Raw genomic sequence first — 15,000 nt, 5'->3', positions numbered from 1 at the left:
GTATCGAGTTTTAACCTGTCAAGTGTCACTGGGATGCTATATTTACGAGTTTATTACATGATGATGACGATGATAATATGAGTAACACCTTCGCAACGGGATCTAAATGCGTCGCTTCTACATACAATCCTAACCCTTGCACGTCGCTCACAGCTCACGTGGCGCTCATATGGACTTGCAAATATGCACAGACGGACTAAAGCCTTCCTGGGGTGAAGAAAATAGAGAATGCGTAGGCGAAAGCAATTTATAGCATCCACCTTTTAGTTATAAGCAGAGCACGGGAGAGAGGGTCGAGCGAGAGACAAGACTAGACTCACCACATTGCGCATGCGTCTTCTCGCCCCCGACTCACTGTAGGCGGGAGGCGGAGCGGCAGAAGGGAAGAAAGAAGAAAAAAGAAATTGGTTAGAATAGGAGGCCGCCATACCCGGCCGAGTCTGGTACCACAGTCAGGCCATTAACCTCTGCCTGGCTGTGTGGTTCGCTTCTCTCCCATCATGCTCCCCCCCCTACCGTTTGCCCTTCGAAGCCCTTGCCTGCCCAAGTGGAGCGGGTTGCTTTTAATAATAGGAGTGTAGTGTTTACCTGCATGTTGCCACCCTTGGGTCCAGCGGGCAGGTGTGAGGGTATTAATTAGGGGTGACTGTTATTGGTTTATTGGTGTTGTTGTCATTGTTTGGGTGGTTTGTTTGGTGTTCTGTGGTGCCTCCTTCCGTGCTTCCTGCCTGCCTCATGGCGCCTCTTCTTCCTTTTCTGGGTTAGTAAGATGTTTTTTTATAATCATGTTTGCTTGTTTGTTTGTTTGTATATTTATTTATTCATTTGTTTGTTTGTTCGTATTCTGGTACGGAAGAAAAGAGTAACTGGCAGGTGCAACAAGAACAACAAGAACAACGACAACAACAACAACAACAAAAACATAAATAAAATGCAACGTGAACATCAACTAAACGAAATAAAAACAAACTGAAATAAGAACAAAAAGAAAGTAAAGAAACAAATCACATATGAACAACAACAACAACAACAACAACAACAACAACAACAACAACAACAACAACAACAACAACAATAACAATAACAACAACAACAACAACAACAACAACAACAACAACAACAACAACAACAACAACATTAACAAAAACTGCAAACAAAGTAGCACCACAAAACAAACAACAAACAAACAAAGAAACAAGCAAACAAACCAGTCCTCCAGTCAAACTAAAACAACAAACATTCTTTTCTTTTTTATTCTGCAACCTTTTATATTTTTTTTTTCCTCTCTTAACTTTTCATTTTCTTTCCTTACTTTTTTTTTTCTTTCACCTCCAAACGCCCCTTTCTTTTTTGCTCATTAGGAAGATAAGGCACCAAAACTATCATCAGTCTTCCTATTGGCACCCTTAGCGAGACACCACGGGGTTGGCACTGCAGTAAAATGACTCTTATATGCCTCATGAATAGTGCCAGAGTTCGACAGTGCCACGCGAAGTGCTAAACGGGTGCCAGGAAGAATGGGGGTCGTGCCAGCTAACCCACCAACTAGCCAGCCACTAACCCAGCCACTAACCTAGACACTAACCCAGTCCGCTACCTAATCAGCCACCCACTCCCACTCTCTCGTCCTCTAATCTATGTGCTTGCTTTACTAGTTTCATCTTGGCTGTGTAGTGCTTGTGTTAATTGCTCATGTTTATTTAGATCTTGTTATTGTTCTCTTACTGAAGAATGGAAGGTTTTTGATAGGTTTATTTACGTTTGATTCACTGGGTGGTTGTTTATTAACGGATCTATCTGTATATTCATTCATTTGTTCATTTCTTTCTTGCGGTCGTGGTCGTGGTGGTGGTGGTAGTAGTGGTGGTGCTGGTGGTAGTAGTAGTAGTAGTAGTAGTAGTAGTAGTAGTAGTAGTAGTAGTAGCAAGTAAGTAAGTAACTAGTGGTAGTAGCATTGATAGTAGTAGTAGCAGTGGTAGTAGTAGTAGTAGTAGTAGTAGTAGTAGTAGTAGTAGTAGTAGTAGTAGTAGTAGTGGTAGTAGTAGCAGCAACAGTAATAGCAGTAAGAGTAGACAAGTTATTATGCAATTAATATAGTGCATAGTAGCTTGTACACAGAGAGAAAAAGAAAAAGGAAAAAGTTGTACCAATTACAAGATATTCATTTACCCATTACCATCAACATCCCTTGTCTCTGAACATCATCAGACTTTAATTGAGACATTCCAGACGTACCCCATCAGCTCAATGCCTCACAACACGAATGACAATCCAATTAAGAGGAAATATTTAAGTTTAATATGGACAATTAACTGGGAACACGAGGGAAGAGGATAAGATTAACACGGGGACATATTTAACTTAGTCCACCCACGCAAGATCCTGTCACTCTAATTTCTGCTGTCTTTACCTGGTCTCCCTCACTATTTAACTTGGAGAGAGCGAGGAATATAATGGAAGAGGAGCAGGTTACTCAGTTAATGGTATTTTAAAACGTTCCGTAACCTGAGGACTTAAATAAGAAGAGATACTTTTTTTTTTTGCTCTCAAACTTTCGTCTTGTAGTGTCCGTTTTCTGTATAAGGAAGGAAGGAAGGAAGGAAAGTAGGAAGGATATCATGTTAGGGAAGGAAAAGTTGTGTTGGGAATTAGTTTTATCATATCCAACTAAATTTGTAGCAATAATTAACCACAAATACACAATCTTGGCTAAATCTTCTTAACCGCGAGAGAGAAAAAAAAAGAAGGATGAATAGGATTTAATAGATGAAATTAATCTAAACAGCAAATACGTGGAAACATCAAGCAATAGATAAAATAGATAAACAAGTATAATTCCCAACTTTAATACAATGAATGAAGAAACGCAAAATTGTCAAAAGAAGATATCATTGAAATTGCGCAAAGTAAACAGCAGTGAGCAGTCCCATCACGCAGTTACGCCTCAGTCCGCCCCTTGCCAGTGAGTAAAGGCGTTGCGCTCGTGTGAAACTTAATCCAATCATGCGGTTTTTGCGGGTTGCTTGTGACAGAATGGCTTGTAAAACAGTCAATATTCAGCTGAAGCATAAAACAACGCCTCGCAGTGATGTGTCAAGTTAAGTATCGCAGTAAACATAGGAGAGTTTGAGAAGTAGTACTAGATTAGAAGGAAAATGATAATGGTGAAGTGTATTGGTCATTAGATAGATAATTGACTTGTTTTGCTCACCCAGGAAAAACAAGAGTAAAGTTATTGAAGTGATGTTATATTAAGATAAGTGTTAATATTGAAGTGTAGTAGTCATTAGAGAGATAATTAATTGTTTTATCTATACCCAAACTGCAGGGAAGTGAGGGTGGTTACTGAACTATTAAATGAGCTCTCTTAGTGGTCGTTAACTGTACCTCAGGTTAAACTATTCTAAAGCGAAGAGAGGAAAGGTTAGATTTTGGTTGAGTGAAGGTTTGGTAAATGTGTCGATAAGGGTTCAAGTTTTGTAAGTTTCCTTGGTATTTTTTTTACTTATTTTTATCTCAAGAAACAGTAGAGGTGCAAAATATTCAAGATTCGCATATGAGGAGTAAAGTCTTCTCCCTTTCCGCTAATCTGGACGTGAAAAACTATGAATTCGTAACATATCAAAGGACTTTCTCTCTCTCTCTCTCTCTCTCTCTCTCTCTCTCTACTAATTTAAAGCTGAAAACAATAGATTCTCAATATAAAGAAGGATTTAAATTCTCTTCTGCTAATTAGAATATGTATGAAGAGAAACCAATAGATTCTCACCATAAATTGAGTTAGATTCCCTTTTCTACCATTATTTCCACTTCTACTCATCGAAAGCTGTAAAAAATAAAGGCTTTCAACACATAGAACTTAAACCCTCTTCTGCCAATTATAATATGAAAAACAATAGATTCTCAACATAAAAACTAAAAAAACAATAGATTCTCAACACAAAAACTAAAAAAAACAATAGATTCTCAACATATAAACAAAAAAACAATAGATTCTCAACATATAAACAAAAAAACAATAGATTCTCAACACATAGGACTTAATTAAACCCTCTTCTTCCAATTACAATATGAAAAACAAATTATTCTCAACTTACAAAGGGGGTTAGATTCCCTTTTCTACCAATACTTTCTCTTTTATTCATCTGAAGCTTAATAAAAAGAAAGACTCTCAACACATAAACAATAGATTCTCCAAACATAGAAGGGCAAACTCTCTTCTGCTAATTAGAATGTGAAAAACAATAGAATCTCAACTTAAAAAGGGGTTAGATTCCTTTTTCTATCATTTACTGCCTCTTCTACTCATCTGAAGCTGAAAAAACAAAAGACTTTCAGCACATAGGACTTAAACCCTCTTCTGCCAATTATAATATATATATATATATATATATATATATATATATATATATATATATATATATATATATATATATATATATAAAAAATGGATTCTCAACATAAAAAGAGTTTAGATTCCTTTTCACCAATACTTCCTCTTTTACCCATCTGAAGCTGAAAAAAACAAAACAAAAAACGAAAGACTCTCAACACAGGACTGAAACCCTCTTTTACCAATTACAATATGAAAAAAAACAATAGATAAAAGGGTTTAGATAGATAAAAAGAGTTTAGATTCCCTTTTCTACCAATACTTCCTCTTTTACCCATCTGAAGCTGAAAAAAACGAGACTCTCAACACACAGAAACCGTCTTTTTCAATAAGAATATGAAAAACAACAGACCCCAACATATAAAGGAAGTGAGGCCAGTATTCAGAAACGCTTTGCTTTCTCACCGCGACTGTTTTCCAAGACCATCGAGATGATTAGCACGGTTTTCAAGAGTTTTTTTTTACATTTAATAAAGTAGAAATGTTGTCAGTCTGCCTCTAGAACCGTAAAAACACACTAAGAAACCCGTGTAAACTTAAACAAAGCCTTTTGAAATAGTGAAGGTGAGTCACAGAAACGTTTAAGAACTTTCTCTGTTAATATGGGCACAAGAACCAAGAAATTCCCAATAACTCAAGCAACGCAGGACTGAAAAAGCTCAAAACACAGAAATTCCATGTTTTTTTTTCCACTAGTCAACCATTGCCCGCTCCTGACAAACAATAAACACCTTTTTTACAGTTAATAAAGTAGAAATCTTGTTACACTGCCTCTAGAACCGTAAAAACACCTTAAAAAACTCGTGTAAACTTAGACAAAGCCTTTTGAAATAGTGGAGGTGAGCACAGAAGCGTTTAAGAACACTCTCCTCTATAAATATGGACACAGAAACCAAGAAATTCCCTCAAGCAACGTAAGATTGAGAAAGCACAAAACACAAAAATTTCATGTGTTTTTTTTCCCTAGTCAGCCATTGCCCTCTCCTGACAAACACCACACACCTACTCGAGCAGTGACAACAGCGAGGCGGACCATCGCAGGCACTAATAAACTCGTTGGGGATCAGAAGGCAGTGTTTAGTAGCGGTGGTGTTGGTGATTATAACCCTTTGTATCACTTTGTATCTCTCCTACCTGCCCATCATGAGCCGGGATAAGATTACCTGCGTGCTACCTGCTAATGGTGGACGCATCGGCGCGGTTTGGTGTCGGAAAAGTGGCGATAATGAAAAGATACGGTGTTTTTTACAAGAGAGAGAGAGAGAGAGAGAGAAAAATGTCACTTCTTATCAGCAACCAAACACTTTTTATAATATACTTGAAACAAAAGCAATATAAAAAAAACAGGAGCTAGAATAATGAATAATAAGAATAAGAAAGGAAAAATGAGAAACAGGAGACAGAGGAAGAAGAAAGTAAGAAGAAGAGAAAGAGAAGAGAAAGAGTAAAATGAACAGATACGTAGGAAATCTAACACACCTGCATATTACACCTGCTCTGAAGACTTGATCTCCCAGACGTGATGGGGAGGGGGTGGGGCGCGGGAGAGACGGAAGAGCAGGAGGTGAGAAGGAGGAGGGAGAGGGGAGGAATAAGTGGGAGAGAGAGAGAGAGAGAGAGAGAGCAGTGAGAGAGATAGAAAGGAGGAAGAGCAGGAGTTGGAGAGAGAGAGAGAGAGAGAGAGAGAGAGAGAGAGAGAGAGAGAGAGAGAGAGAGAGAGAGAGAGAGAGAGAGAGAGAGAGAGAGAGAGAGCAGTGAAGGAGAGGGTGAGATAGAAGGATGTGGAGGAGGGAGAAGGAAGTAGATAGAGAGGGAGAGGGTGAGGGAGAGGGAAGGAATAGGTGGGGAGACAAAGCAGTGAGAGAGAGAATGAGTGAAGATCAGTCTGTCTTAGTCTTCCTGCAAGCTTCCCCAAGAAATCTGAAGGTTAGTTTTGTGTAGTGGTGGGCTTCCTGATGTGAGGTCAAGATGAAGTGTGTCTCCTGTGGTCTTACGTGGTCTTTCGTGGTCTATTGTGTTCTCTTCTCGTCGGTTTCTTATTCAAGGGACTCGTTTTCAAAAGTTTCAGCGTCTTAATCTTCACTCGTTTAGATATGGTTCTGTGGGGGCTGTTGGGGTTTTCAAGGGTGCTTTTCATGTTTCTGGTGATAATTTATAAGGTTCTTGTGAATGTTACTGGTGTTTTCAAGGATACTTTTCATGTTTCTAGTGATAGTTTAAACCCTTCAGTAACATTCTGCGTTTCCATTTTCATTCTGCTTACTATTTGGGGATTTTATACAGCTTCAGAAACTTATGCCGGGATTGAAATAGTGAAGACTCTCGCCATTAGTCTTCTGACCTCCTTAAACCATTCCTAATGTAAATAAAATCGTCTAATTCTACCCAAAATTCATGGTAAAATACGTGTCCCATTACTGAAGGGGTTAGGGGGTTCTTGTGGAAGTTGCTGGGTTTTTCAAGGGTGTTTGCATGGTTTCTAGTGATAGTTTAAGAGGTTCTAGCTGAATTTGAAGTTTTTGAGAGTGTTTTCATGTTTCTAGGGATAATTTGAGTTCTTGCGGGAGTTGTTGGAGGTTTTCAAGGATGCTTTTCGAGATTTTAGTGATAGTTTAAGAGGTCTAAAATTTTTGAGGGTGCTTTTCATGTTTCTAGTGATAGTTTAAAAGATCCTTGCGGGAGTTATTGCGGTTTTCAAGGATGTTTGCTTGGTTTCTAATTATAGTTTAAGTCGTTCCAGTTGAATGTAAAGTTTATGACGGTGTTCTCAGCTTGCTAGTGATAGTTTAAGAGGTTCTTCTAGGTTTTTTTTCGTGTTTTTAAGCGTGTTTTCAGGATTCTAGTGATAGTTTAAGAGGTCCTTCTAGGATTTTTCGTGTTTTTAAGCGCGTTTTCAGAATTCTAGTGATAGTTTAAGAGCTTCTAGTTGAATGTAAAGTTTTTAATGGTGTTTTCATGTTTCTAGGGATAGTTTGAGGATTTCGTGCGGGAGTTATTGCAGTTTTCAAGGATGTTTTCAGAGGCATTCTTGTGATCCTAGTAATAGCTCAGGCTAGGATGGAAATTAGTGTAGTTTTCAAGGCTATTTACATACAAGCCCAGTGATAGTTTAACATAGAAACCACACCGACAGTACCCAAGTAAAGATAAAAACTAGGCGAACCATCCCTGACCAATCCTTGAAACTTGCCCAATCTTTGACTATTGATGGTTTAGCAGTTATCAACATCACCAGTAGGGGAAAAAAAAGCAAGACCATTAATTACCTCTGACGAAAATTAGAACCAATAATCTCTATGGCCTTTGTAAATACCCTAAGAAAGTGGTTCAGAATATTAATTAAGACATCCCTCGCTCGAGACAGTACCCGTGGTGTTTTGTCTCCTCACCCACGCAGCTCCGTTTTCTGTGAGCCTCGTGTGTGGAAAAGAAAAAGGGTTAGGTGCAGGCCACAGGTGCGTAGTACATCGAAGGCCTGCATTGCGTAGAAAAAAGAAGAAGAAGAAATAAATACATGAAAATAAATAAATAAAACTAAAGAAAAAAAAAAAGCTATTCATGATCTCTTGATATTGATTTTTATGTCATTTTACGTTTTTTGATAATTTTCTTTTACTTTTGTTGATTTTTTTCGGTGTTTCATGACCATTTTAGTGGAAAGTGCGTGTTTGTGTTTATATTTACACAAAGTACTACCGTTGTGAGTGAATGAAGGAGTGTAAGTTTGTGTGTGTGTGTGTGTGTGTGTGTGTGTGTGTGTGTGTGTGTGTGTGTGTGTGTGTGATTGTAAGTCAGTGCAATTGTATTCATGTTTGATTCTCATGTAGGTATGTGGGGAGGTAAGTATGTATGTGTGTGTGTGTGTGTGTATGTATATCCGTATGTGTGATTATATTTGTTTATTCACATTAATTACTATTTACCATGTTATCATTACAAATTACCAAGAAAGAAAAGAAAAGAAAAGAAAAGAAAAAAAAAACACCGTGGCACAATTTGATCTGGCAGTTAAGAATGAAAAAAAAGGCAACAAAAAATGAAAAAAAAAAAAAAAAAAATCAACAACGACAACACTAAGTAAGTAAACAACGTATGGGTTTGTTTGTGTGTTGCTAACCCTTCCCTCACACTCACCCTGCCCTCACACTCACCCTGCCCTCACACTCACCCTGCCCTCACACTCACCCTTGCCCCTTGCACTTACCTACCTCCACTTATCATTTCCCTCATATTCCTCCTCCATCTCTTTACTTCAGGGATTCCCAACTTCAGGCTCGCGATGCCCCAGGAGTCCTCAAGATTTCTAGGGGTACTTGAATGGATGGTCCAACAATATCCTCTGCAGTACCCACCATTGCACATTGAGTTTGTGTCAGTCACTAAATTAATATTCTGTTCGATATCAGATTACTGGGGGTTCAAGTAGATGGTTTTATATCTCAGCCAGTTCTTAGTGAGAGAAAAATTGAGAACCCTTATTCTAGTTGATCCTGATACTTTGATATTGTGGATCACGTCAAGATTAGCGAACCCAACATCTCCTGTGCCGTGAGTGGGTGCGCTAATCTTGACATGATCTGATATTGTTTTACTAAGTCATTTATTTTTCTTCTTGTTTCTTCTCTCTCTCTCTCTCTCTCTCTCTCTCTCTCTCTCTCTCTCTCTCTCTCTCTCTCTCTCTCTTATGAATTCTAATGCCTTTATATTATCATTATAACTTATTAATTTTCATCCTAAATCATCAGTAGTTTCTTATCCTCGGTAATTCATCATCTTCTCACCCTTTTTTCCATCCTGTCATTTATTTCTCTATCTGTATCTTTATCTTGTTTATCAGTGTCTATTATAAGTTCTAGTACCTGCAGTGTTTAATCTTATATCTCCCTTTCTCTCTTCTTTAACTACCATCTATCTTATTTATCCTATGTTCAAATGTTGTCTGTGTTTGTTTCCTTTTCTTTTGGTCTAATCTTTCATCTCGTATGCCTTCTGTTTGTTTTTATTCTTCCTTCCTATTCTTTCAACCTGATATTAATCTTTTTTTTTCGTATTTCTCTCTCCAGTTCCCTCTTTTTATTTCAAACTAATATTCCTAAGTTTTTTTTCTTCATCCCTTTTCTTTCTTCAAACTAGGTAACATTAACGTGGGTATACATCTATGGAATATCTCTCTCTCTCTCTCTCTCTCTCTCTCTCTCTCTCTCTCTCTCTCTCTCTCTCTCTCTCTCTCTCTCTCTCTCTGTCCATGCCTCTCTCTCTCTTTGTCGCCAAATCCATCTCCTTCTCCCTGTTCTTTGCGGTTAACATTAATAAAGTTTAGGCATGTATCCCCTTAGAAGAGAAAATGTAGGTATAGTTTGTCTGTTCTAAAGTAGCGGCTGGGTTTCGGTCTGAGGAAGTTGACAATTAGGTTACTGATGATATAATTCTTTTCATGTGTATATTAGTTATTTTCTGTTGATCAGCGCAATTATTAGAAGGATAGACTACAGTTTCCCTTCATCCCTTCAGTACCATGACGCGTTTCCGTATACATTCTGTCTATACTATTTGATGATTTTACACAGCTTCAGAAACTCATGTTGGGGGTTAGAATAGTGAAGACTCTGGCCACTAATCTTCTGGCCACCATAGACCCTCCCTAATGTCAATAAAATGGTCCATTCGTGCACAAATCTCGAGGTAAAAATGTGTCCCAGTACTGAAGGGGATAAGATATGACAATACGCATTTTCGTCCCAGACCAAGACCCAGCGGCCAGTTTAGAATAGACAGACAATGATGAATTTCTGTGTTATTCTTCTGAAAATGGTGTGGAACTATTACTGCCATGTCCTATCCTATTTTCCTATTTCCTTATCCTGTTTAGTGAAGTACCTCCCATAGAAAAGAAAATGTATAGGTAAATTGTACGTGTGTATGTGTGTGTGTGTGTGTGTGTGTGTGTGTTAATTGTTTTGGAAATAGCGTGGGACTGTATTATCCATTTCACTTCCGTTTCCCTTTTTCCATATTCATTATTTTTGTGTCATTTCAGTTTTTTTGTAATAATCCTCTTGTCTTTTGTGTGTGTGTATGTATGTGTGTGTGTTATTTCCCATTTTTATCGCTATTTCTCCCATGTCTCTTTTATTACAGTTCTTTATGTCCCCTGTGTGCCATGTCCCTTATTTAGTTGCTCATCTATTGATCTCCTATTTTCTCTTATGTTCTTTCTCAACGCAAACTTCACCTACCTTTCCCTTCCCTCCCTTCCATGTCCAAATAGCACAGTTCTCCATTACATCCATTTTCTTTCCTCCCTGTTTCCCATTTTCTTCAGTTCCATAACCTGTCACATCCATTTTCAGTGTCCTACGTTTTATTTATTTATTTTTATTTTCATTTTACCTCTCCTTCCATTATGTGTCTAAATATAAAAGTGCCCCATAGTTATTATTTTCTATCTTCGTTTTCTTTGCATGTTTGGTCCCTGTTTCCCGTTTTTCTTTACTTTTACTATCTTTTTCTATGTATCCATTTTCCTTATTATTTCCTGTAAGTGTCAAAATACAGAGATTCCCCATAAGAACCAAATTTTGTGTCCTGTTTCCCGTTTTCTCTTATAAATCTACTCCCTGCCACCTCCATTTTCTTTTTTCTTCGTTTTCTTCGTTTTCTATGCCCTTCTTTGTTTTTCAAGTGTCAAAATACAGAAGTTTCCCATGTGATCCATTTTCTGTATGTCTCTTTCCCGTTTTCTTTCACAAATTCACACCTGCCATCTCCATTTTCTTTGTTTCTCCGTTTTCTATGCCCTCCTTTCCCTTTTACGTGTCAAAATTCAGCAGTATCCCATTTTCGGTTTCCCATTTTTCCGTTTTCTCTCATAAATTGACACCCTGCCACCTCAGTTTTCCTTGTTTCCCCGTTTTCTATGCCTTCCTTTCAATACAGAAATTCTACATGTGAGCCATTATTTTCTGTGCCCTGTTTCCCGTTTTCCTTTACAAATGCACACCCTGTCTTCCCATTTTCTTTGTTCTTTGCTCTTTCCCTTACAAATGCACACCTTATCACCTCCATTTTCTTTGTGTCTTCGTTTTCTATGCCCTCCTTTCCCTATACATGTCAAAATACAGAAGTCCCCCATGTGATCCATTTTCTATGCCCCGGTTCCAGTTTTCACTTACAATTTCCCAACCTGCCATCCCATTTTCTTTGCTCTTCGTTTTTTTTTTTTTCCTCTTTTCCCTTTACTTGTCAGAATGTGATCCATTTTCTGTGCCCTGTTTCCCGTTTTCTCTCACAAATCCACAACCTGCCACCTCCATTTTCTTTGTTTCCTCGTTTTCTATGCCCTCAAAATACAGAAGTCCTCCATGTGATCCATTTTCTGTGCTCTGTTTCCCGTTTTCACTTACAATTTCCCAACCTGCCACCCCGTTTTCTTTGCTCTTCGTTTTCTATTTCCTCCTTTTCCTTTATGTGTCAGAATACAGCACTTCCTATGTTGTCCATTTTCTGTGGCTTGTTTCCCGTTTTCTCTCACAAATCCACACCCTGCTACCCTCAAAATACAGAAGCTCCCCCCTGTGATCCATTTTCTGTGCCCTGTTTCCCGTTTTCTCTTACAATTTCCCAACCTGCCACCCCGTTTTCTTTGTTCTTCGTTTTCTATTTCCTCCTTTCCCTATACGTGTCAGAATACAACAATTCCTCATGTGGTCCATTTTCTGTGCCCTGTTTCCCGTTTTCTCTTACAAATCCACACCCTGCTACCTTCATTTTCTTTGTTTCCCGTTTTCTCTCTCAAATTCACACCCTGCCACCTCCATTTTCTTTGTTTCTTCGTTTTCTATTCCTCAAAATACAGAAGTTCCCCCTGTGACTCATTTTCTGTGCCTTGTTTCCCGTTTTCTCTCTCAAATCCACACCCTGCCATCCCATTTTCTTTGCTCTTCGGTTTTTTTTTTCCTCCTTTGCCTTTACGTGTCAGAATGTGATCCATTTTCTGTGCCTTGTTTCCCGTTTTCTCCCACAAATCCACAACCTTCATTTTCTTTGTTTCCTTCGTTTTCTATACCTTCAAAATACAGAATTCCCCCTGTGATCCATTTTCTGTGTCCTTGTTTCACGTTTTCTCTCAAAAATTCACAACCTGCCACCTTCATTTTCTTTGTTTCCTTCGTTTTCTATACCTTCAAAATACATAAGTTCCCCCTGTGATCCATTTTCTGTGTCCTTGTTTCCCGTTTTCCCTAACAAACCGGCGACTCCCGTGTCCAGAGCAGGTTGCCTCGAGTCGTCCCTGTCCACCACGTATCCCACATGTCCCGTATCTCTCGCGCAGGTGTTACAGGTGCGTGCGTGAGGGCGCGCCATGGACGACGACGAAAAGATATTCCTCGAATACCTGCTGGGGGGTGAGTACTGTTCCTGTCGGGGGGGGGCATGAGGAGGAGGAGGAGGAGGAGGAGAAGGGGGGAGCCGGAGGTACCTCTCTCTCTCTCTCTCTCTCTCTCTCTCTCTCTCTCTCTCTCTCTCTCTCTCTCTCTCTCTCTCTCTCTCTCTCTCTCTCTCTCTCTCTCTCTCTCTCTCTCTCTCTCTCTCTCTCTCTCTCTCTCTCTCTTTCTTTCTTTCTTTCTCTCTCTCTCTCTCTCTCTCTCTCTCTCTCTCTCTCTCTCTCTCTCTCTCTGTGTCTCTCTTTCTATATGTTGTGTTTATGTGTTTTCTATGTGCTCTCTCTCTCTCTCTCTCTCTCTCTCTCTCTCTCTCTCTCTCTGCTTGTCAAAACCCTATCATATTTGTCTAACTTGAATTACCATTATATTAAAACTCAGAAATTTAGCATCTCTTCCTTTATTTACTCTCTTCCTTTCCTTCTCCCTTTCCTTCGTCTCCCTTTCTCATAATTTTTCCTCGCCCTTATAATTAACGTCCATTTATGTCTGTTGTTTTGTCCATAAATGTCTGTCTGTACCGGCGTTCCTTAAGGTCTATTTGCATATACAGACCCGCAGGCAACCCAACCCTACTGTATTTCTATAAGTACCCCCCTTCCTCCCTCCGGCCCTCGTCTTCCTCCCCCCCACCCACCTCCAGCCCGAGAGAAAACGGGAAATCGTGATCTGGTTGAAGATAGAGAACTTTGGTAAATAGGGGGGGACTTAAAAGTATTTGAGGTGGCGTGGTGTGGGTTGGAATGGGTTCAGGTGGATTGGGGTGGGTTGACATGGGTTGGTGTGTGGAGTTGAGTCTTATTGTGGTGTGTGTTAAGATCAGTTTCTATTTCTTTTTTTTTTTTAGGTTCCATTAAGTTAGGTGAGGTTAGGTTAGGTTAAGTTGGGTTAGGTGAAGTTAGGTTAGGTTAGGTTAGGTTGGGTTAAGTTCTGGTTTGTTTAATATGGCTGAAATTACTTGAGATCTGATTTGAATTCTAGTTTCCTTATGGTAGAGTAAGTTAGAGTTAGTTAGGTGAGGTTTGGTTAGGTTAGGTTAGGTTAACATCGAGTTGGATTAGGTTAGGTTAAGTTTGACTGCGTTCTGGTTTGTCTAGTAAAGCTAAAATTAGTCGAGATCTGGTTTGGTTCTAGTTTGTTTATGATAGAGTAAGTTAGGTGAGGTTTGGTTAGGTTAGGTTAGGTTTACATTGGGTTCGGTTAAGTTAGGTTACGTTTGACTGCGTTCTGGTCTGTCTAGTATAGCTTAGGTTAGTGCCCAGTTTAAGTTAGCTAAGGTTTGGGTAAGTTTAAGTTTGTTTACAATATCTTTGTATTCTCGAGAATTTCTTAAATCAAGTTAGTTAAGGTATGGACTCAAGTTTGTTCGAGTTATGTCAAACAGAAAGAGCTTAGGTTTAATCCAAGTATGTTTAGATAAGGTTAGGTTAGGTTAGGTTAATTTAGATTCAAGTTTATTTAGGTTACATAAAGTTAGCTGAGGTTTGGTTAGATTAGGTTCAGAAAACTTAGGTAACTTTACATTACGAAATTTGGTTCTGAAAGTTACAGTATACTTTCAGAACAAAATAAGTGCCATTAATGTACAGTGTCTCTAGGAAGCACAAGTTGTCACCCAGATGTAGTACGGTCCATATAAGGTGAGGATAAGTTACCTGTACAAGTAGTCACCCGATGCACCTGGCATGGAAGATTTGTATCGTGTTCAGATGAAGTTTTTCTTATGCACCGATTTTTTTTCTTCTTCTTCTTACTGGTCTCGTGTAGGCGTTGTACTGGGAAGACACTGACGAGAGAGAACAGGTGCATGTGTGTGTGTGTGCGTGCGTGCGTGCGTGTGTGTGTGTGTGTGTGTGTGTGTGTGTGTGTGTGTGCTAGTGCCTGTGCCCTCCATTAAACCTAAATCAACATGTAACTAACAGACTTATAAACAAACTAGCATGATTGACGTGTAATGTAGCAAGAGACACGAATAAAGACCCAGCAGGTGTTTAACGAGACAGGTGTGGGTTGAGGGGACAGGTAAAGGGGACGAAGAGGACAGGTGTGTGTGAAGGCCGCCCGTAGACATGACAGCTAACACACCTGGGAACAGACGAAGTGGACAGGTGTGTGATAGGGACATTCACACACCGGCAGACAGGTATATGGACGAGGCAGGTAAGC

At 39.2% G+C, this 15,000-nt stretch overlaps 1 protein-coding gene across 1 annotated transcript in view; it reads left to right on the top strand.

Moving 5' to 3' along the window:
* LOC123508247 (early growth response protein 1-B-like) overlaps nucleotides 1-15,000 on the top strand; it is a 72,798-nt gene that overhangs the window by 3,735 nt on the left and 54,063 nt on the right. The window contains exon 2 of the mRNA XM_045261807.1: nucleotides 12,726-12,798. Coding sequence (XP_045117742.1) covers nucleotides 12,756-12,798 — 43 coding nt within the window. The 5' untranslated portion in view covers nucleotides 12,726-12,755. The remainder of the gene's footprint in view (nucleotides 1-12,725; nucleotides 12,799-15,000) is intronic.

Source organism: Portunus trituberculatus, chromosome 24 (genome assembly GCF_017591435.1).
Source record: "Portunus trituberculatus isolate SZX2019 chromosome 24, ASM1759143v1, whole genome shotgun sequence".
NCBI lineage: Eukaryota > Metazoa > Arthropoda > Malacostraca > Decapoda > Portunidae > Portunus > Portunus trituberculatus.
Note: the sequence above shows the minus strand (reverse complement) of the source record. Positions and strands in the feature narration are given on the sequence as shown.